This window comes from Mesoplodon mirus, assembly GCF_964341445.2.
Source record: "Mesoplodon mirus genome assembly, chromosome: 2".
NCBI lineage: Eukaryota > Metazoa > Chordata > Mammalia > Artiodactyla > Ziphiidae > Mesoplodon > Mesoplodon mirus.
Window position 1 is genome coordinate 199451093 of NC_138977.1, and position 24812 is coordinate 199475904.

At 34.4% G+C, this 24812-nt stretch overlaps 1 protein-coding gene across 9 annotated transcripts in view; it reads left to right on the forward strand.

The window, feature by feature from the left end:
• The window catches only part of LCOR (ligand dependent nuclear receptor corepressor), a 133326-nt gene that overhangs the window by 80908 nt on the left and 27606 nt on the right, over positions 1–24812 (forward strand). For 7 of the 9 annotated variants that reach the window (XM_082611343.1, XM_082611344.1, XM_082611345.1 and 4 more), the window contains 3 exons: positions 3202–3334; positions 8039–8326; positions 11188–11281. In XM_082611343.1, coding sequence (XP_082467469.1) covers positions 3202–3334; positions 8039–8326; positions 11188–11281 — 515 coding nt within the window. Of the gene's footprint in view, positions 1–3201; positions 3335–8038; positions 8327–11187; positions 11282–13892; positions 20660–24812 lie in introns of those variants that run through there. The other 2 variants (XM_082611350.1, XM_082611347.1) reach the window with 2 other exon arrangements.

Sequence of the window (24812 nt, forward strand, 5' to 3'; positions counted from 1 at the left end):
AAAATAGACAAATTGGAATTCATTAAAATTAAAACCTTTTTTGTACTTCTAAACAGTAGCATCAATGAAGTGTTAAGAAAGCTTATGGACGGGAGAAAATATTTGCAAATTATATGTCTGATAATGGACTTGTATCCAGAATATATCAAGAATTCTTACAGCTCAACAATAAAAAGATAAATAGCCCAATTAAAAACTGGGCAGGGCTTCCCTGGTGGCGCAGTGGTTGAGAATCTGCCTGCTAGTGCAGGGGACACGGGTTCGAGCCCTGGTCTGGAAGGATCCCACATGCCATGGAGCAACTAGGCCCATGAGCCACAACTACTGAGCCTGTGCATCTGGAGCCTGTGCTCTGCAACAAGAGAGGCTGTGATGTGAGGGGCCCATGCACCGTGATGAAGAGTGGCCCCCACTTGCCACAACTAGAGAAAGCCCTCGCAGAGAAATGAAGATGCAACACAGCAAAAATAAATAAATTAATTAATAAACTCCTACCCCCAACATCTTCTAAAAAAAAAAAAAACTGGGCAAACTGTTTGAGTATACATTTCTCTGAGGAGATATTTGGCCAATAGCCCACAAAAAGATACTTAACATCAGTAGTCATTAGGGAAATACAAATCTAAATCATGAGATACCACTTCTTGTATATTAGGATGGTGTAATCAAAAAAATAACATGTTCAGGAGTATGTAGAGAAATTGGAACCCTCATTGCTGTTGGGAATATAAAGTGGTGCAGCTACTTTGGAACATAGTTTGACACTTCCTCAAAATGGTAACACAGTTAGCATATGATCCAGAAATTCCACTCCTAAGTATATATCCAAGAGAAATGAAAATATATATCCACAGAAAAACTTGTACACAGATATTAAAAGCAGCATTATTCATATCACAGTAGACAAAAAGTAGGAACAACCCAAAAAAGTTCATCAACTGATGAATGGATAAAATATTGTATATCCTTAGAACGGAATGTTATTTGGCAGTAAAAAGGAAGTAAATACTGATATATGCTACAACTTGGATGAACCTTGCAAGTATTATTCTAGGAAAAAGAACTCAGTCACCAAAAAACCAAGTATTGTATAATTCCATTTATGTGAAATTTCCGGAATTAGTTAAGTCTTATAGAGACAGAAAATAATACAGTGGTTGACCAAGGTTGGGAGAATGGGGAGTGACTGTTATTGGTTGCAGGGTTCCCTTTTGGGATACAAAAATGTTCTAAAGTTAGATTATGGTGATGGTTCCACACTTACGTGAATATACTAAAAAAGCATTGACTTTACTTTAAATGGGTGAATTGTATGGTGTATGTATCATATCTCAGTAAAACTGTTTAAAAACAAAATGAATAGATGTGACTGTAATTATTAGGAACCAACTAAAAGTAAGCTGTGTATTTCAGAGTACAAGTTGATAAATTGGTGTTTGGTTCAATAAAGAATATGTAGCAACTGCCTTATTGAATGCTAGGTTAGTTGCCCTGTGTTGATTTAGGTTTAGAAAGTAGCCTGAATGCTACATTAAACATAGTTTAAGTATAGATACTCTGTTCAAAGTCTGACTACACTGACTGAATGTAGGGCTAAGGACTTAAGTATAGTTTTGCCGTGTAATGTCTGATTTTTGAAAATCAATAAACAATGAAATGGCATTAAAGTATAATGTAAATGAGGATTTTATCAAACTCTCTAATACCTGTTCCTGATACATTTTAAATGTTAAATCTGTATCAAAATTAGATTATTTTTGTGATTCGTTTTTAAAAGTTACTTTCTTAATAATTTCTTTAATCCATAGAAGAGAATGTTGGCAAATACAACTATAATAGAGGTTTTTGTAATGATTCATAACATTTAAAATATTTTGTTTAAAAATTTTTAAGCTAATTATATGGCAAACTTAATATGTCTTACGTGGAAATGTTAAGGGATTGTTGTTTTAATTTGAGTGTGCGAGAGTTCTTCATAGTGAACTATTTACAATATATAATTGATGCTGAATGTGTCTTTGCAAAATACATATTTTGGTTGCACTGTTGACACAGTCCGGTGATGGGGAAATCATAGAAAACCAATTGCAGATATCATTGGGTATATTTAAAATTTTTGAGGAAATCATTTGTGGATTGTAACATGCCTTTGGTATCTTGTTTACTTCCTTTTCATTGTGGCAAGGTATGTTCCATTTTCTTATTTAGAGCACTTTTAAGTTTTTCATGGTATAAGTAAATGCATGTGTTGATACATTGCAGTGAAGAAAATTATATGCACTTGAACTCTTAAAAGATGTACTTTTTCTTCATACTCTTATATTCTACCATCATAGTTTCCTGTTTGTTTATTAGCTACAAGGGTGGAAGTAAGTGTAAAGCTTTGTCAGCCTAGTCCAGTGCTCCTGCAGTCTGAGAGCATATTCTGGGAGTCGTCTAGTGCAGCATTTTGAAACTTTGTGATTAGGACACACATTTTTATATTGCAAACATATATATATATATATATATATATATAAGTATTATATATATATATATAAAATACTGAAGTTTTTACCCTTAAGATACTGAACTGTTTAACTCTTATAATGCAGTACACTCTATTTTTCAGTTTTTTTTCTTCTAGTGCTAGTTTTGACCTATTAATTTCACAACCCACTAAAGATTCGAAAGTTACCATTTATAAAACAGTACTCTAGGGACAGAATTAGGAATTCAGGTACGTTATTTTTGAGTTTTCCCTCCTAATGGCCCTTTTAAAATGTTTGTTTTGTGTTTAGAGAAAATATACTAGGAGGGCAAACATGATTCTCAAATGAGATTTGGTGTTTAAGATATCTTTTTATCTGAGTTGGGTTGTCTATAAACTGTTGCTGTAGCGTAATAAGAACCGATGTATTTGAATGCTCAAAGAAATTTTCCCTTTAGTAATTATAGTTCAATTAGAGTTAACCTATAAATTTAAACAAAACTCATAATCAAAAAACATGGATTAAAAACACCCAAAGCATATTTTTCTATTCATTTTGCTTTTGTACTTTTGTGGAGATAAATATTATCCTGAAGTTTTAAAATATTTTAATTGTATTAAAATGATTTGTCTTATCTGTTACTAACATTTGTCTTTGATTTTGGATCTGTGCTTTTGATATTGAATGGGGAAAGATTTTTGTGCAAATATTTCACCAAATATTTTTGCAGGGACACTTAGTCGGTCTGGATGAACCAGCTTCGGGAGCTGGGCAAGAAGCTCTGCTTAAACGAGAGCAAGCAAAAATCATTCGATTCGAGAGACAAGCAGAAGAGTTCCTCAATGCAGTCTTTTGTAGAAAAGGTTGGTTCCAGTGAAGAATGACATTTAGCATCTGCTTGTCTTATCTTAGTCTCCTTAATTTCAATGTCATTTTTAAAAAGAATTACCTTTAAAAACATTTTTCTTTATTGATAGTATACTTTATAATTCTCTATATTCCTTTGGTCAAGTTAAATTTGGAATAAGGTGAGGCAACCCCTCTCCCTCCTTGCTCTGCAGTGATGGTGCCATGTAAGATTTAGTTAAGTAATTCTTAAAATTGTTATGAAAGTGTGAAAATTATAAGGTCTCAGTAGTTCTTTATTTTGTTAGACAAATTTTCTTACATAAATAGTCACTGTTGGGAGTTCCCTGGTTGCCTAGTGGTTAGGAATCCAGGCTTCCACTGCCGTGGCCCAGGTTCATTCCCTGATTGGGGAACTGAGATCCTGCAAGCCACGCAGAGCAGCCAAAAACAAACAAAAAAATTCACTGTTTTAGCCACTGATAATCATAAAGCAAACTGTAAAATTTTAGTAATTCCTCACTGAAATTTCATTTGGAGAAAAAAATATAAAACTTAATCTGAAAATTAGATTTGCAAACTTTTTTTCTCCTTGATGCAGCCTTGTTTTACTAAAAAAAATTAAATTATTAAAATTAGAGAAATTGTTTCTAAATGAATTTGTATTCCTTAGTTATGCCATCCCTCTAGTTCCAAGATGGAGGTTACTATGACAGGCTCTAAAGTTTTTTACAAACTTCTGATAATGCTGAATATCCTTATTTCATCTTCAGCAGACTCAATGATTCCACTTTCTTTAATATTTCTTCACATGTTCTAGTTTACACCTCTCATTCCTTTGGAAATTCCCTTCTTCTTTCCGAAGTTTGAGGGGTGATTTTTGCCTGTACACTAGTTAAAAGTCTGATAAGTGCAGATTCTAATGGGTTGGTTACACTTGGAGACCAGCTGAGCTTTTGGTTAATGTGATCAATATTTTCAAAAGGGAGTATGAGGTGAAGTGACATATGAAATTAAGGAATGCATAAGATTTTTGTTTTCAGAGGCAATTTTTTTCTTCTTCCATCAGATCCCCAGGTAAAATTAAATCTTTTAGTACTTCTCACTTCTCTTTTAATATCCTCTAGTACTCTCTCACCTAAAGCTCCCAACCAAGGATTCCATGCTCACAATATCATTTCCATAAAGTACCCTGATTTCAAAATTAGGTTCAAAATGTTAGTTTTATGAACATTTGATTATTTTATTAAAGTAACTCACATTTAATGTATAAATGACTGATCAGTTCTTTCAGTTTATTAACTAAATAAAATATTTTTCCAGCTTCTCTGCTACTCCTCTCCTTTAGGATGTTTACTGAGTCATGGGTCTAATGCTGCAGCAAAATACATTATCTGAAAAGAGGAACTCCTCTTCCTAATTTACATGGAGGAACCACTTGTCATCCACTCTTTGCTTAGGGGGAGTTAATGAGGTTAATCACAAGCAGATAGATGAAGAGAATTCTAACCTGCTTCTCTACTAGTCCCATCCCTTTGTCATGTAGGTATAACTTAGGTTAAAATTCTTGTAAATTTTCTTATTTAGAAATTTAATTTGGGGCATATACCCTTTTGGAGAGGAATTCTTACCTTGGAATCAATCTTGAGAGATGAGAATCCTCTGAAATTGTATGTAAAGTTAAGTTTGTGTATTTGTCTGTCTACTGGCGTATGATGCTCAGAGAAAGAACTATTGCTTTGCAGTTGCAAGTTTCCCCTTTATGTATTAATATTGTTATTTTTAGATATTTTATTAATCCTCTTGGAAATGTCTCAAAGATGGGCATTAGTAGTCTTCAAATTAATACCAAAAATGTTCAGTATCCAGAGATATAACAGGCAGTTTAATCTGAGGAGAATATTTTGTTTTTAATAAATAATTCAGGTATTTGGATTTAGTCCTTTGTTTCCAAGTATTGCAAATTGTATGTTTTAAATAATGGAGTATGAACAGGTAATATATAGCTAGGTAGAAACATTAGATGCAAATAAAAGTAGGCTTTTGTGGTAATGGACTCTATAATAAATTCCAGTTTAAGAACAATAAACCTTCTACAGCTGTCATAATCATTTCTTTTCAGCTTGCTTTGTCAGTTGTCTCAGAAAATTTGACACTTTCCTAAAAGTTAGTTTTGCATTTTAAAAACATAACAGGTGGCTATGATGTAGCATTCACGTGTTTTTCTGTAGTTTTAACTTTGACCTGATTTGTTGTTTTTATTTGACTCAATTGTGCATGTTCCCCTAAGCATGGCTAGGTTTATAGATACTGTGTTTTAAGTAAATGAAAGAATGAAATGTGTTCGAGAAACTTTCAAAAGACGTAGAAATTCAGATGGCAGAGATGTCATCAATTCGTAAACATGAATTGTTTCTTTATTATATTAGTTATTCAATAAAGAGGCAAAATATGCTGCAGGCATTTAAAGCTCAAAGGTAGCAATTTATGGTCTTTATCCTAAAATCTTTGACTCTTTACAAGTTTCTTTAATATTTATTAATCTAGTTAAACACAGAGACATCTCATAAATTACTTCATTTTGCTTCCTATTTGGAAGCTTTCTTTATTATATATTATCCAACTTTTCAGAGGATACAAAGATACAATAACATTAAAACATTAAATTATATACAGTCATTCAGAGGATTGTATGCTGTGCAAGAAAAAAATGGATCTTAAATAGAAAGAAATATTGATAAGAAAACCCAGTGGGTAGAGAGATTGAAAAAAGCAGTGTATGGCTAAAAATGTTTATTAAAACATTTAAGGAACCATTGTCAGTGATTGTAGTAACTTCTGAACCTTACCTAGTTGAATGAATACCTTTATCCTTAAACCATCTAGCATACTCATAATCTCTATTTATAGAGAGGAAACTTAAGGTTAAAAATACTTCTTAATAGAACAGAAATGTTATTATTGGTAGAGAAAACCTCATTAAACTCCAGAGAATTAAATAAATATTCTGACTTCATGAGTATCTTCTGATCCTGAATATTGTCCTTCAGAAAAAAAATTGTTCTTGGGAGTCCTGTGTGGTTTTAATGTGTTTGTTTTTTGTGGTGATTTTAGATATTAATAGCTATTAGTCGGTTTTGCTGACTAAATCAAAGTTCCTTACAGCTCCAAAATACTATAGGTAAAGTAATTGACCTTCTATGGTTAATGTTTAAAAGAGCAAGGAAACTCAGGTTTTCTGAGACCCATCTTCTAAAGCCTAGGAAGTGTGGGAAGGAAGTATAAAGGTCACGGGTGGAACATTTTTTTTTTTTTTTTTTTGCGGTATGTGGGCCTCTCACTGTTGTGGCCTCTCCCGTCGCGGAGCACAGGCTCCGGACGCGCAGGCTCAACGGCCATGGCTCACGGGCCTAGCCGCTCTGCGGCACGTGGGATCTTCCCGGACCGGGGCACGAACCCGTGTCCCCTGCATCGGCAGGTGGACTCTCAACCACTGCGCCACCAGGGAAGCCCACGGGTGGAACATTTTAATCAAGGGTCTGCCACTAACCATCTGTACAGATTTGAAGAGGCCACTTACTCTTTAGATCACATTTATCTCATTTATTGTTTTTTTTTAAGAACTATTTGTTGATTGATTTGATTGATCCATTTATTACTCAACTAATATGAATGTATACTTTACACCAAGATTAGGCGCTGAGTATACAGGGGTAAACAAACATAATCTCTGCTTTTCTCAAAAAGCATTTAGTCTCCCTGATAGTGTGTTAATGACAGAGATGCGATGGTAATATATTTACACAAAACATTTTCCATCTTATTTTACTTTCAAGGACCCTTCCAGTGCTGAACGTTTTATGAGTTAATGAATTCATATGGTCTTTATTTTAAAATTAACATTGATTAGAAATTGATAACTTAGATGTTTATTTTATTGCTTCCCTATCCATTGTGTTCAGTGGTTGGTAGAGTGTAAAGAACTTATGAAAAGTACATGGTCTTAGGCTTTTGAGATTTGACATTTAAACTCAGCACAGAGGATCTAAAAGTGTGGTCCCCTGACCAGCAGTATCTAGAAACTTGTTAGAAATGCCAGTTCCTGAGCTCACTCTAGAACTGCTAAATCAGTAACTCTGGAGATAGGACCCAGCAATCTGTTTTTACAGGCCCTCAAAGTGATTTTGATGAATATTAAAGTGTGACAACTATTGCCCTAGCTGATCATGAATCTTAATACTATCTCCTTTATAATCTTGATATGCCTTCAGTCTTTTAGCAGAAAGTAAATTAAGCCTCATGAACTGAGCATTCCATTCTTCAATTATATAGGAAGCTATGGTTGAGTAAAGATCTAGGGGAAACCAGATGTAATCTATAGGTGGTAAACAGGGGAGTAATTATTTCATTTAAAAAGAGTTTTGGGATTTCTGTATCAGGTAAGTGATTCTTGCCCATAAGATATACTATTGGTTATCCCTTTATTTGACTTCATAATCGGGGGTGGGGGTGGTATTTAGAAATAATTTTATTAAAATTTTATTTTTAAAAATCTGCAACTTTTATAAGCCTGGAGATTAAAAATATAACTCTAAGAGGGAATACTATTTTTAGGATATTGCATTTTAAGAAAAAAAATAAAATGAAATTTTGTTTGCTTGAAAGCTGTCTCTTTTTAGTACATTGTCCCACTTTAAAAGTAAATAAATCTTTGTTTACAGACAGTCCCTGGGTCTCCGACCCCAATATTCCCCTAGTGGCCCGTGAGATCATGCAGCGAATGATCCAACAATTTGCTGCTGAATATACCTCAAAAAATAGCTCTACTCAGGACCCCAGCCAGCCCAATAGCACAAAGAACCAAAGCCTGCTGAAAGCATCTCCAGTCACCACCTCTCCCACGGCTGCAACTACTCAGAACCCTGTGCTCAGCAAACTTCTCATGGCTGACCAAGACTCACCTCTGGACCTTACTGTCAGAAAGTCTCAGTCAGAACCTAGCGAACAAGGTATGGTTTGATGTCAAGATCTCCTCTGTCCAATTAGAATACTTTTAATTTGGGGAGAAAATAAAGTATTGGCAAGTAGGGCACCAGAAGCAATAATAGGATAAACTAATGTGATTTTTAAATTATTCCTGACTCTGCAGTGATAGAGAAGAAGTATAAATTGGCTTCTTTACCCATCAGTAGTTCGTAGTCATGATTGATGTACCACCCAGAAAGTTAGGTGGTTACAGCTGTTACTTGATATTTGTAGTAGAAGTAGTTCACACTTTCCCAAGCATTGTCATATCCACTGTTTTTAAAAGCCCTTTGAAAAATTAACTTTCCACCCTTTCCATCAATGTTTAGGATTAACACCTATCTGAGAAATAAATGCATCTTGTCAGATAGAAGTTATATTTTGCAGATGAGATCATGAGGCAAAAATATGTGTTATTTGCATTTTTTTAAAAACTCATGAGGTTAGAAATATTGAGAAGACAGTAGACACACTCCAGGTTGTTAGCTGTATTCAGTATTTTATAAATACACACATACATACATATACTGTATTATAAACTAATTAGAGTATTTTCAAAAGGTAATCTGTTGGTGAGGATCCTAATTAAGTGAAGAGGTTAAGACGGTGTCAATTTTGCATAGCAGATATTTCTTGAGTCTTTGAAAAGTTACTCTCTTAAGTAAATTAAATATCCGTGTTGCTTTGTGATCTCATTTTACCTTTAATTTCACAAAGATGAAGTGAGCATTTCAACTCTGCCACTGTTTGAACCACTACAAATTGTAAATTGGTGATATCTGTACTACTGAGATTTTATTGCCATAGAAATCTAATAAAAGTGTGGATTTATTGCGAGAAATACATGTTTATTTTGCAAAGTAAATAAGTTTAATTCTTCTAAGAACCTCTTTGAAAGAACTTTATTTTGCTTATTTTAAGTTGTTTATGAAGGAATGACACTTAATGGACTGGCTTTAGTCGCTTATCAAAGATATTTTTCTGAATAGCTTTCCTTTGCCTTCTTTCTCTTTGTGTGTAGTGAGCAGCAATCGAAATCTCTGAAGTTCTGAGAGATTTCCTAGCAGGCCTCCTAGACCTCCTAGTTGTACCTTTGGTTACGGTGTTTGTAAAGTTGTTCTTTTCTATTTTATTGAGGATTGTTTTCTTTACCACAGATTGGTAACTTTCATTAAAAATCTGTTTGCTCTAAATATTGCATTACAAGCTTCAGGTTTACAATAGAATGACAGCATAGAGGTTGTATCTAAAGTATTAATAATGGAGATTAACATACAAAAATACAAATTGGTCTAACTTCTTAAGGCTAGTGTTTATGCTTGAGAGGTATGTTGTGTTCACGGCATGCTCTTACCAAGAGAAATTTGAACTAGATGATAGGATTATAGTATATAAACCTTAAATGAAACAAAATTTTTAAAAGTGTATTTCCTAATGAATTTTAATGTGTTTTCAACTTAAATCACAATATTTTCAGTGGTAGATTTAAAATATGTTGCCTATAATATGATTAGACAGACTATGAAAATAGTACTGTCTTTGGTTGGAAATATTTTAAGCAGTGCATTTGCTTGTTAGGTATCTAATTGGGTTAGATAGCTAATGGGATACTTGGTTCTATAAGATTACATTTTTAGAAATATTAGTCACTCTAAAGGACAACACTTACTGTGTATGAGTTGTGGGCTTTTTTTGGTTTATAAACTCAGTTGCATATTTATTTCTAACTGCCTGAAATAGGGAGTTACAGTGTCCTCAGATACAAGTCCCAAGTGGGTTCTATATTGGGGTGACTTTTAACATAACTAGATAGCAGGCATCTCTGCTGGCCAACTGAAAATCAGAGGCATTGAGTATTATCTTTCTTCTCTGTTAATTTTGGACAGAATGGCAGCTTTAGAAGTTATTCAGACTATGACTTTTCTTTTCTAGACATGTCTATGAGGGGAAAAAAGTCTTTGGGGGAGAATAAAGTCTTCTAATTTTATGTTCTAATAACATGAATTTGTGATTTGGTCTAGCATCAGTAAAAGAAAAAAATGGTCATCCCCCAAGGCTCCCATCAGTATCAAGACTGTTTCATTCTTCTTTCTTTCCTTAAACTTTGCCCATCAACTTATAATAGCTTATTCATCGAAAAACCTTGCCTTTATAAATATCAGCAAGTAAATTTTGAATCTCTGCTGATTTTTCCCAAAAGATTGACTCCAAATACACAAGTTTTGCAGATGGGTCCGAAGAGTGATTAGGATACATGCAAATGATAAGCAGTTAACAACTGGTTCATATTACATATTATTTTGTACAGTTATATATGTTTACTTTAACCAGATAAACTTGTTTTTAAAATGACTTTTGTATTTAAATTTTTCCAAATCTAACTTTTATATACTCCTGGTGTTTCAGGTAGACTTAGCTCTTGAGAAATTTGGTTTTATAATTCATATGACATTGTGGCATTAAACTCACATACTTTGATCAAGGTAAATTTAGAAAATGACATCTCATAGTTCCATTGCAGAACCTCATACTGTGTAAACTGCTATTTCTAATATCTCACTGTATCTTAACATCTTTAGTGTTAATGCTTTACCTTTTCTTTTGCCCTATTAATGAAATATTTAACCCTTGGATATATGAGATATAACAAACTTTACTAAATTTATGTCACTTCGGGAGGAAAAATATCCTGATTCTATTAATAAATTGGTTTTGTAACTCAAAGTATATGGCTAGTTTTATCTGTTTAGTTGACTAAGCCTACTGCTTTGACATTTTTAGCCTACTCAGTTCATATTTGCTCCCAGTTTTTAATATCCTCAGGTGTTTCTTTGTATCTCTACAGACGGTGTACTTGATCTATCCACTAAGAAAAGTCCATGTGCTGGCAGCACTTCCCTGAGCCATTCTCCAGGTTGCTCCAGTACTCAAGGGAACGGGTAAGGGAAAATATTTGTGGCCTTCCACAGTTTTATAGGGGACAGTTTATCAAAGATTGATGCCAATCTCCCCTGTATGTTTTAAAACTTGATCCTTTAGAATAACACTGTTACTAGGTGGGCCTTTAGTAAAGTTACTTTTAGTCTATCAATCAAGTAAAAGCACAATCTGAAATCTAGAATTGGCAAATATAGATCAGTTTTGCCAGTTTAGTACAAATAGTAAATAATCAGGAATATGGCAAGAATGTCTTTGGACTTTTTGTTGTTGAGTGTTTGGGAGTGTGAAACCCAACCTGAATAATTCCAGAGTTCACATGTAAAGGCAGTATTTTGTGTGCTGAGGTTGTTGAATGAAAATTGGGCTCCAGTATTTAACTTGGTATCTCTAATGGAGTATGGGGGCTGTTCGTTTTTTTCTTGTTTGGTTTGGTTTGATTTGGTTTAGTTTGGATTGGTTTGGTTTGGTTTGGTTTGGTTTGGTTTGGTTTGGTTTGTTGATTTGAACTGCAGTTTTAATTCTGTGTGGCAGTTCAGAAAATAATTGTGTGTATTTTTTGTTTTTATTAGATTAGACCGGTTGTAGATGTTGATAGATAACATCTTAGGCTGCCAAGACATTATTACATGCTCAGTTTTGATAACGATTAGCAGACTAAAGTGAATTTTCTGACCACCTAATTTTATGATGTAAGAATTGTCTAATTCTCCCTCTGTGTGTACATAGTAGCCATTTTAAATGGTCAGGTATTAATGAAGATGCTTAGATGCCGTATTGGGAAGGCATTTCCATAAAACTGTGTTCTGACCAAAAATAAGCTTCATCTAGATATGAAACATAACTTTGGTAAGTTAGTTAATATTTAGGTTTATTTAACTTTTAGAATATCAACATGGGGAAGATGTTTAGATACCAAAGGAGTAAGCAGACGCTAAATGGACTAACCTTTTTCAACTTATTCTTAATTACCTTCAAATTGAAGGATTCCTTTACTGACTTCTGAAATGCTCCCTTTATTTTCTCTAAAATTTCATCATCTTCCTTTTTCTCTCCTTTATTCAGTCTAAAAATAACATATTAATTTAATCCATTTTGCATAGTTTACTAACCATTTTTTCTTAAGCCCTTTTTTTCACTGTAGTTCATACTAAATATAGATCTAAGTCATCATGGTCCCAAATCATTTGGTTCCATTTATATGTCAAAAAACTTGAGTTATGTAATTAAGGACACATGTAAGAGAAGCCTAAGTGCTGTTTGCATAAATGCATCCCTTGCTTAAGATTCACTTTAAACTTGGCCACCACGTCTATGTATTATATTGTTGAAATTGCTGTGTTTGTCCGCCCCTCTGAATGGAAAGTAAATGTTTTTATTGTGGTAGTGTTTTCTGGAAGACAAAAGCACCGGCAGTACTGCCCGTCTTTTAGCTGAATTGTTATATGTTATTTACTGGTAACGTCAGAGTCCCTGTAGACTTTTGGAGAACATAGCTGGTTTACCATTATTTCTGCAAAGTTCCACTTTTGTGCCTAGTTAATGTAATTATTCCCCTTGGGCATGCTTTACCAGTTGCCAGTTTTATCATTGATAATCTTTATCTGTTGTAAAAATGAAAGCCTTATGAATTAACTTTGTGTAAGTAGTTGACTTTTTTAAACATTATTTGAAAGCTGTCCACTTAAAATTTTAAAATTAATGTTTGGTATTTTAAGAAGAAGGTTTTTTTTTTAACTAAAGAAAAATGCTAAAAAATTGTTTATGTACCTCTGACAATAATTACTTTGAGTAGACTTTAAGGAACAAAGTTTTGGGGGAAATAAAGGGTAGTTTCTTTAAAGCTTGGATTATTTCAAATGGAAAATCAGTGGTACTCATGTATCTGCAACTACTAATGGTGTTTTAAAATGAAGAAGTGTGGTAAGTTATAATTTGATAGGTATTTTGTTTTGTTTTGATTTGGGGTTTTCCCCCCATGGGGCTGGTAGCCATGGTTTTTTTTCCCAAGCAAAATAAGAAATGTCATTTGGAATTGTTTGATTTTTTGATAAGAACATCAACTTGTTTGTGGGATAAATGAGCAATTATCTATGGGTTCCACCAATGTAAATTGTTCCAGTTTTATAGCTGGTTGTCATGAATGTTGAATTATGTTGCATTAAAATAAATTATTTGGCTTACTCTTTTATTACTGTACTTGTTTAGTGGTAACGTCACGTTGGTAACACAATTCTTTGTAGATCTACGGAGACTTGATGATTACTTTGTAATTAATAATTAAGGTGCTATTTTCAGACAGTTGCGCGAAACTTTTTCTCCGAATATTTGTGAACCCAACCAGAGACCAGCTGACAGGTTTAATTTTTCTTTGCCCAAAAGCTCCTGGTTTTTTTTCTTTTTGTTTTTTTGTTTTTTGTTTTTGTTTTTGTTTTTGTGAACAAGTTTAAAACTAACTGCCGAGACAATTTTTTTTAAATTTTAGAGAAAATAAATAAATAACACAAAGTGATGTTACCCAAGCAAGGCCTTCTAATAAAGGAGTGGTCCCCTCACCCATCCCTCCCTACCTGTGCAAGTCCTGCTCACATCAGTTTCCTTCCATCCAATTAGGCGACCTGGGAGACCCAGCCAGTACCGCCCAGACGGACTTCGGAGTGGTGATGGGGTACCTCCAAGAAGCTTACAGGATGGAACCAGGGAAGGTTTTGGACACTCCACATCACTCAAAGTTCCACTGGCTCGATCCCTGCAGATTAGTGAAGAACTACTGAGCAGAAACCAATTGTCCACAGCTGCCAGCCTTGGACCATCTGGATTACAGAATCATGGACAACACTTAATATTATCCAGGGAAGCCTCTTGGGCAAAACCACATTATGAGTTCAACCTCAGCCGTATGAAGTTCAGGGGAAATGGTGCACTCAACAACATCAGTGACCTTCCTTTTCTTGCAGAAAACTCTGCCTTTCCAAAAATGGCACTTCAAGCAAAACAAGATGGGAAAAAGGATGTGAGCCATTCATCTCCTGTAGATTTAAAGATACCACAAGTTCGAGGAATGGATCTTTCTTGGGAAAATCGCACTGGTGATCAGTACAGCTATAGCTCTTTGGTAATGGGTTCACAAACGGAGAGCGCGCTTAGTAAAAAATTAAGGGCTATTCTTCCAAAACAAAATAGAAAAAGCATGTTAGATGCTGGACCCGATTCTTGGGGCTCAGATGCTGAGCAGTCTACCTCTGGACAGCCATATCCCACATCGGATCAAGAAGGAGATCCTGGCTCCAAGCAGCCTCGGAAGAAAAGAGGGCGTTACAGACAGTACAACAGTGAGATACTGGAGGAAGCAATCTCAGTGGTTATGAGTGGAAAAATGAGTGTTTCCAAAGCTCAGAGTATTTATGGGATTCCCCACAGTACACTGGAGTACAAAGTAAAGGAGAGGCTGGGCACTTTGAAAAACCCTCCAAAGAAAAAGATGAAGTTAATGAGGTCGGAGGGGCCAGATGTTTCTGTAAAGATTGAATTAGATCCCCAGGGAGAGGCAGCACAAAGTGCAAATGAATCAAAAAATGAGTAGGAATACTGTAGAGTGCCAATTACTGTACAAACTGGGTGAGCACTACTGCATTGTTCAGCTGTCATTGCTGGCACCTAACTTCATTTACTGTGACACTTGTTTCTTTGCAGATTTTGCATTGACTTGTGTGTACAGGGGTGAAAGGTGCATTCTGAATGTTGCATATTTTAAAATTTTCGTGTGCAGTATGGCTCGGGATATTGTTTGGCCTTTTGCATGTTTCTCTACAAAAGAGAATTGAGTTACCTCACAGAGAACAGATACATGGAAGTGGACTCCTTGCCTGTAGAGCCTGCATGCTTTTCTTTTTTTTTTACTTAAGTTATATTTGCCTTTATTTAAAAGAAAAGAAAAGAAAAGAAAAAAGCCCCCTTTTAGAAACCACCTCTGTCATATTGGGAGCTTTATCATTGCAAATTGGAAAGCCATCTTATAAAATTATTCACATTTTTTTCTTCTGAGATTCAACTAATTTAAGGGTTAAACTAAAGAAACTAAGAAAAATGAACTTTTGAATTGAAGAAATTTGGCTATTCAATGATAAATTATTTGGGTCAATTAACATTTTATGATTTCCTTCTCACTATTAAGTTTACTTAACAAATTAGCAATCTATTTAGTGCTCACCCAGGGAGGGGAAGGAGGTGGAAAATGTGCACACACTACCTTCAAAAATGCTTCAATTACATTGTAACACTACCTTTGCTGTTATTTCATTTGGGATTTTCTAAGGGTAGGATTTGGTCTCACCAACAAGTGAGGATATAGCCTTATCTCATGGAGGACGAGCTCCGTTCTTACTCAGGAGCAGTCAGGGTACATTACATAAAACAATAGAGGATGCCTCATTTTAGCAAATTAAGTTTTTTTGTATTCTTAAATCCTTTTACAGATTTGATCACGTGCTAACTAACAACTAAATGTCAGTTGCAGCAACTATTTTAAAATATTTAACATCTGTTTATTGGGGGGATGGGAAAAATAGGGGGGAAATGTGTGTGAGTAATTATAATATTGCAAAAGTGGTATCTAGATTTTACAGCCTCAGTAATCTGCTCAAATATCCACATAAGTGAAGAATCCATGTTTGTGGTGAGAGAAAGAACACAACCCCAAGGTAACCTAAAATGATTTAGGTTGCATTTCAGTTCTAACAATAATTCAATCAGAAGTCAAGCTCCTTAGCAATTCTTTTTTAACTAATTCAGATACTAGTACAAGGGGGCAGGGTTTTTTTTTTTTAGTTTTATTTGTTGCTTTGAACTCTTTTTTGGCATCCTACATACTATCCCCTTCTTAACTTTTTCTGATATTTAGCTGATTTTTATGGTTGTTTAGCACACAGTTCGGGACCTTTCAGCTTGTGTTTTATATAAGCACTCCTTAAAGAACACCTAAGTTTTTTTTTGAGATGGGCTTTTAAAATTACAGTGATAAGGTTTGGAACGTTTATTTTCTACAACTTTTTTGCAAGAATAACAGGTAAATAAAGCCCATGAAATTTAATTTTGCATTGTGACCAAATTAAAATTACTCTTCGTGCAAAATAAAATCCACCCCACATACACCCTGTATTCTAATCTGCTGAGAAAGGTGGTCAGCCCCTTCTAAATGCTTAACCAAAAACAAACAAAAAATCACTGGAGTTTTTGTGTAAAATAAAATCAAAACTTGGAGCATTAAATTGAGGTTGATGATTTCTGATGGATACTAACAGTTTGAGAAGTAGGTCCAGATATTCCCAAGGCATAAATTCTTGCCTGGAAATTTTGGAGCAGTTAATTAGGTTAAGGATAGTTTTCCCTCAGCAACCTGTGTGTTCAAAGGTTAGGCACACCATTGCTGTCATTAAAATACACACATTCTTGACATAGCCTGGGCTTGGGTTCCTCTTTTGGTTTGGTTATTTTGTGTAGCAGTTTAATCAGTGGATGACTGAGCCTGTTTCCTCTTAGCTTTCTAGTCTTCTCAACAGAAAAAGCAGTTTGGGTTCAGAGCAGTGTATGACTCTGCAGTATTTTCTAGCCTAGCTGGAAGTTGCAATAAAAAATACTTAATGAAATGTATGGTTTTCATCTGCAATTGAAGGAAATTGTAGAAATTTTGCTGAAAGCAAAGGACTAAGCTTATGAAGGAACACCTCCTTTGTTCCACACTCGATTTGTCACACATAATTAATTGCAGCCATGGTACCTTTTTGCATGATGTTTGGGGGTATTCGGTAGCCCAAGATTGCTGCAAAAAGGTCCTTTGAGCAATTAATTTGTGCTTGTTTTGATCCCCTCAGAAAGGCATCATTAAAGGCCCATTTAAAAATCTGGCCCTAAAAGTTCAACTTTTGTAGAGTTTTACTGTTCAGAGAGGTTTTAATCCTATGTGGTAGTCTCTAAAGTGATGTATGAGTTGAGTTATGTAAATTTTGTCATTGTAGTGTACATGGAGTGATCATTTTACTAACATAAATATTTTCTATGTGTGTTTCAGTGGATGACAATCGAGCAGCAGAAGAATGGTGTGCCTACCCTTTAATGCTGCAGTTTAAATAAGAGAACTTGTATTGTGTCATTTCAGATTGTAGGCTGAGAGTTGTAAATAGTGAAAATTTGAGTACTTCTATTATTTGTTTTGGTTAGAAAGTGATTTAAAAAACAAACCAAACTCTAAACTTTCTCAGATTAAAAGTCCTGAGACCTGAAGATTGTAATATTCATGTCTGTGAAGCTTTTAAACATTACACTTGAGATCAGTCATGACTTGATATTCAGGTAAATTTTCTTTTCCAAGAAGCTTTTGAATAAGCATATTTCCTCCAAAGGTCGGTCGGTCTCTCTCTTTCTTTTTGAGTGTAGATTATTTTAAAGCACTAATTGCATTACACTGGTAACTGCAATATAAAATAGCCATTATTGTTTTGTGAAGCATGGTTGAAATTAGATAGTGGTCCCTTTTAAATTTCATGAGCCTCTCCAAAAAAAAAAAAAAATTAAAAAAATACAGAAAGCTGCTGAATATTTCAAAAGATATATATTTTACCTTATTGTAGGTTTTGTAAAGTTAGCTTGTAATATTCAGGTGCACTTTTAATGTTAAATTTTGTGTTCAGAGTTCCATTATACCATGTGTTTCTTGGATGTGGCTCATCACGTGGCTGGCTGTCATGTCAGTCTTGGTGCCGCAGTGATCCCATAATATTTGGTTTCCCTCTTGATTTGCCACTATTCTGTTTTGGCACTTTCAGTGTAGATATTCTAGTTTGGGAACATCCTCATAAATGTGTAATAGAGATTGGTCTATTCGCATGCTTAATTTCTGCAAATCAGAGTTTTGCATGGTCCAAACAACAGCTGACCATTTTTATGGTATGGGAAAGTATAGTTCACAGCTATCTTTGTCACAAAAGCCTTTTCTCCTTTCATTTTCCAGTAGGCAGATGATGACATTACTCCAACTATATGATATGACTCAAAATAATATTAGGAGATAATGTATTTAAAATCAACTCCTACATTTTTTTATGAGAGAACATAGATGTAGAGTAGATAAGCTATGGCACCATAAAATCAAAAACACTAATTCCGTGGAAGGATATCTAGTTGGTATTTTTATCATTAGCTTTCTCACTTTTGAAACAGTCATCAAGCTTGACAGTAATGTATTGTATTATATTACTTTGTTTAGTAGGCTTACAGGTGACTGAACTGTGTTTGTGATGAGCTATACACTTTATTCTGTTCCCTAAATACCATGAAGGACAAGGTCTCTCTTTCAGGAAAAATAATTTATATTTGTGTATAATACTTTTTAATGTTAAGTTTGTTGTTATTCTGAAGTTTAGATGTTGCTTGATAAACCTTTGCTGCAGCAGATCATGGATATGAGTAAGGCTTTGTGTGATAATAGGGGTCTTTAAGTGAAGTTAATTACTGTTCAGTTCTGGTGAGCAAGCTCAACAAGTGTGAAGTGTGTATTAGCTTTATTTGGTACACTTTTACTTTACAATATTGAAGTGCTTTTAGAACTCTGGTTATCTTATATAAACCATTACCTCAACCAATTGGCATTTCCATTCCCCAACATTTTACCTGAGCTATATATAAGATGAGCTATATGGGATCAGATAGTAAAACAGTAAGGCACAATGAGAAGTTTAGTTCCCAATTTTCTGGAGAGAACTCTAAATTAAACTAAAAATGACTACCTGCAAAGGCCCATATCATAACTACCTTCTGTCATTAGGCAGTACGTGGCAGCCTTGGAGCTGCTAGTGAGCTATGTGTTCTCCCCCTGCCCCAAGTAAGCACATGGTGCGAGGCTTGGTTCTAAGCCTTTGTGAGTCTCTTATATTTCATTGACCCATAATAGTGAAGCTTGGATTCAGTTATTTTTATAAAACAAATTATTGAGGCGGCCCAATGTCAGAACCTGAAATTATTTTGAGTAGTTACAGCAGAGATGACAGCTCAGTGTCATTTTGTTAACAGCTATTATCCCTGTAGATTTAATTTTAAAACTACATATTTTCGCTTTGGAAATTATTCTTTCTTTAACTAAATGCCAGAGGTTGTTTTCATGTGAACCATCCTTTTCTGATATATATATATATATATATTCAGGTTGCTGTCATTGGTGATGGAATATGGCAATAGACTGAATTGTTCCACTTAGTCTTTTATAGGAGACATTAAAAGTTCCAGGTTAAATTTTGACCTTCATGAAGATATCAAAGATTGTTTTCCTTGTTACCTTTCCATTATAATTAGGTCTTCATTAATACTACGGTCAAGCCAGTGTTATTAAACTTAATGGCTTTAACCAGACAGCCCATTTGGAAACTTTATTAAGCTATATAGGGCTGTTTTTTTAATCTAATTGCTTTCAAGCTCTACTGAAAAGGAAAAAAGTATAATCGTGGTACAAGGAATGCAGACCTCCAAAGTCTTCTTAGGTTTTTTTTTGGATACATTCTGTCCTTGAGACTTAAGTAGGATTTGTGAACATGGTGACTGAAGGGAAAATAGAGGAAATTCTTTGCATATTCTCTGTCTCTTATTCCCAAATAAACTCGCAGTTGCCTTTTAAAGAAGCAGACATTATCCCTGTAGCTGTGTGCCCTAAGTGTTATGAAGGAGATTGGAGGAGGGAGTTGGGAAGTAGGATGGGGAAAGTATGTAGATCAGGAAAAGCTAAAGATTCTGCCCTACAGTACTAAACATGAGTCGCAGGATAGATAACATGGTAAAGTGGGCCACCTTCATTTGATAGTCAGAAAAATCTTTTAGATTGTTTGAAAAGTGAGAATAAAGGCAAATTAACGTTGGCTTGACAAACAATAAAATTGAGTTAATTCTGCAACTATTAGGAGGGTAATTTTAAGGTTTCCAGTTCATTTATAGCTATATCAATAAAAGCCGAAAAGCAAGCACTTTTAGTTAATCATAAATTTATTGGATGTAGCAAATATTATAATCATAATATTTAATCTTTATTGTTTGAATATGTAATTAAACTCTTTACCCCATCTTGAACTGTCATTGAACAGGCTCAAGATGATCTTTTCAACACTGGAAATGACCCTACACACATACCAAAAAAATCTAAAGCAGTAAGACATATTTGAAGATCCATACCTCTTAGACTTTTTAGATTTGTCTTGGGAAAGAATTTATGAACCTGTAACCAGTATTAGTGCAGTCTTGGGTTCCTTGTTCTGCATAATTGCACCCTTTCTCAGGTATGTCCTGAAAACATAAATTTTAAAATAATCTCTTTAGAGATTAGATTCTCAGTGGATAGTGTGTAAGGGGACTGGGGGAGGGGGGCGGGAGGGTTGGACACAGGACACTGACACAGTAGGGCAGGGATTTTTAACATACAATAGCCAAATAGAATTTCAATCTACAATATTTTTAGCCCCTCAGAATGAGTTGAACAACATCTGTTATTTGATAAATACCTGGTGCTACACTCCTAAAAGTCTTTTGTTTCATCCAGGTGACTTTGTTTCCTGCTTGGTGGAAGGGTATATAGTAAACTTTACTGTCACTAGGAAAGCACTTGTCTGAAATGTTTAAAGTACTAGAAAAGGGATAATTCAGCACTTTTTCTGTTACAACACTAAAGTCTTAATTTATCTTCAGAGTCTTAGGTACTGTAAGTTTTAGGGTGATTATTTCAAAATATAAAACATACTACATAATATGGGGTCAGATCACATTTATATGAATAATTCTTGTCTTATTTTTTAAAAAGACAATAACATTTTGTACCTTGCAAGCAATTCCAAGTGATTGCCTCATTTTCCCCATTTCATTAAGCATTTCAGGCTAAGAATTTGGAATTTGAGAGGAGGTGAGGGGGAAGTTCCCCAAAATGAAAAATTGTGTCAGACAGTTTTAGAAAAATAAATCACTAGGAAAATGGGTAGGGATTCTCTCTCCCTTTAAGTCTTCAGGGAATGAGCAGTATTTAGAATCTTTGGCTGAAATTCAGGCCTTTTTACTGTGTAAATTTTTAATATTAATTCACTGACATGCTTTTTACATCAGAGGACTGAAAATGGATCTTAATGTTTTTAAGTTGTGGAAGGGTATATTTCTAAAACGAAGGGGGGGATAATTAACTAGGTTAGTATACCAGCATTAGTAAGTTTAAGGAATTTCAGTATGTAATAGCAAAGTGTTTGATTAAAAGTCTAATCCTATATTGCTAGTCAAAATTATAGTTACATTCTGATCTAGGAAAGATATAGTCATTGGATATTGATATGCTGTGCTGTCAGAAAACCAGACTAAGATAGAAACCTTTATCTGACTCCCACATGTTGCTTGTTCTTTTGGGATGTATACTTTACAGCAGCTTGTTGCTGCTTTGAGAAGAAACGTATAAACTATACATTCGGAGTGTTTGCGTATAATTCTTTATAACCTCCACTTTAAACTGTCAAACATTGGTATTTTATCAGTCCACACTGTTAAATATAGCTAATGTTCTTAGGAATCCAACTTGTACACACTGTTTAAAAACCCTCAGGGACAGTTTACACACTATTCTCACTCAATTCAGGTACTTTGATGCTATTCTTAAACCTAACAGTGACTTGTATTTTTCTGTTTTGCTTTTATTTTGACGTGCTGGTAGCACATCCTTGATGAATGTCAACTTAAAAACTCAGTTCAGGTATCCAGGTATAACTCAGCCAAACAGATTTTAAAGCTGCATATAACTCTCCAGCACACGGTGCCTCACACTCTTATAGTGGCATTCTATATATTCAGTTATTACTACTGAGCAGATAATATGGGGGTTCCTGTTAACAGTGTATTTAAAAAGACAAAATGTGCATAAATGTATAGCCAGCACATGCAACACATACACATACACACACAGTTAAACTATATATTTTTAAATGCTACTAATAGCCAGCACAATTAAACGACATTCCTTGCTGCTTCTGTAAACTATGACAGATGCAGTTCTTCCTCAATGTGGCTCTTGCTTCTTCACCATACTACTACTAAATTCAAGCACTGGTCCTTGGGTGTCTGACCTCTACATTCTAGTTTATGCAATGTCTTTAGAGAATTCTGTGCACTGGCCACTGTGATGGAACCATTGGGCCAGGAGTGCTCTGATTTTATTAGTAGTGATTCTGCCAAAGTTGGTGTTGTAACATGAGTATGTAAATGTCAGAAAATTAGCAGAGGTCTAGGACTACATATCAGCAGACAATTTTGTCAGTATATTTTGTAGCCTAGAAGTCCTCAATGACAAGTTTCTTCTGATGTGAAGTTCTAATTCCAGTGTTTTAGCCCTTTGCATCTCTAATGTTAAGACTTGTCTGTTAGAGGTCTTTATTCTTTAAAACTCCTTTTGTTTTCTGCAGTACTGTCTGTGGTTAACAAAATAGATATTATTCCTCTGCTTTAGTATTTGATATCTTACATCTAAAAGGAATTCTCCATATATAAAATCCATAGCCTTTGAAGATACGGCAAATGGCATCTTTCAGATTTCTAGAAGTTCAAGTGTCATGCAACAAAACAGGAACCCCCTTTACTCTTATGGACCTCATTTCAATATACTGTTTACAGTTTGACGGAATTGTATAATTTAATATTTCTCTTGTACTGTAGTTTATATTTATTTACAGATTTTTTTTGTACTGTGTGATTTGAACTTTTTGTTCCTTGCTATGATCAACATTTATGTAGTAGAGCACTTATGATCACAATTTAAGTTCTTTGGTTTGATTGCACTACATTAAATTTTTTAATGCAGTTCTGATTTTTGACTGGACTAAAAATAAGCTGTGTCTTAATGTATGTGATGAGTACTTAAAATTTTAATCCACGTGGTCCCCTTTTTTTTGCATTCTATGTCGAACGCTCTAGTTCTTTCGTGCATGTGTAAGATTTAATGGTTCCATTGTATTATTTGACCATGACATTTTGGAGAAACATTCCCAGCTGTAATGTTGTGTATGGTAGTTCTCACTGGATGCTAGACTTTTCAAAACCACTATTCTTCTAATAAATTTTGTTGTGAAAACTGTTTTAAAAGCTTGGTTTCTCCTTCTTAAGATCATAATGCTTTTTTTTTACAAATCCACAAAAGGGGTAAGATTTCGACGTGCACTGTAAATGCACTTGGTAATCAAAGTTTGTAATTTTTTGTGATAAATTATTTCCAGATGAAATCCCTTAGATAACTAGAAGTTGCTGCTTCAAAATGGTGCTTCAGTATTTGGATTTGGTACTGCCTTGTAACCCTGTCTCTCTACTAATTTGATACTCCCCCTACCTCAGCTTTCTTCATTGGATTATTCACTTCAAATATTTTCAGCTAAACAAGATACATTGACATTTTCATAATACCTGCTTGCTGAACTTAATTTTTCATAATTTTCTTAGAGTAAAACTTTATTCTGGGATTACTTGCCAAAAAGAATAATGATTTACTCATTTTTGTTTGCTCTTGAGGCATAAGTGTGAAATCACTGTCAATCAATTAAGGTTATTATAGTAATTCAGATTCTTGGGAGAATGCTGGTATTTCCTTTTACCAGACAAATAACAGCATATATGTTGCTCAACATTTATATTGTGGGTTTTAGAAACGGGGTGTAAAAAAAGTTTTGTATTACAAAGTGGTTTCTGTTGTAAAGTGGTTAGGAAGGAACAACTGAATTACAGTGATAAAGATCAGAAATGATAAGCAAAATGTTTTAGAAAGCTCCTTTTTCAAGCTGATGATATTCATGTAATATAGGCTGGTTGAAGTGATTTCCAGTCATTTCTAATGGAATTTTGTATATTTTAATGATGTTATTGTTGGTAGTTGGTCTAGATTATCTTTTAGTTAATTTTTTTTGTCTCATTTCTTTGGCTGCCTAGCTAGCACTTTGTGCCTTTTGGCCTGATGTTTATAAAATCGGAAATCTTGCTGGTACTACAGGCTTGTTTCCTTGGCTTCACTTGTTCCCCTTACTCAGTTATGATGTGTGTCTATAGAACATTTTTCTAGAAACCTAATTATTATTTCTTTGTACAAAGCTATAACTACGTGTTTCTTGTCATTATCCATTTTAAACTGGTGGCCAGGTCAGTTGTAGTAGGATTATAATCTAGCATCTCATCAATGAATTTATTTTAGTGATCCTATCTTCATGTTGATACTTAGCTCTTCAATTATGACCTGATTTTTAAAAAGGACTTATTTCTTCTAATCCAAAATTTTCTTCTCTGATTCTGCTGATACTTTGGAATTAATTCAGGAACTCTTAGGAATCAGGGAAACTACATAAGGGAAATGGAGTGGAAAAAATGGAAAATGGTATCTGCTTTCTGAGTTGTGGAGTTGTTGTTTTTTCCTCAAGGACTGTGAACTCCTCTCACCAGACACTTGTATTCAAATGTAAAAACATATACCCAAGTCATATATTGTTAGATTTT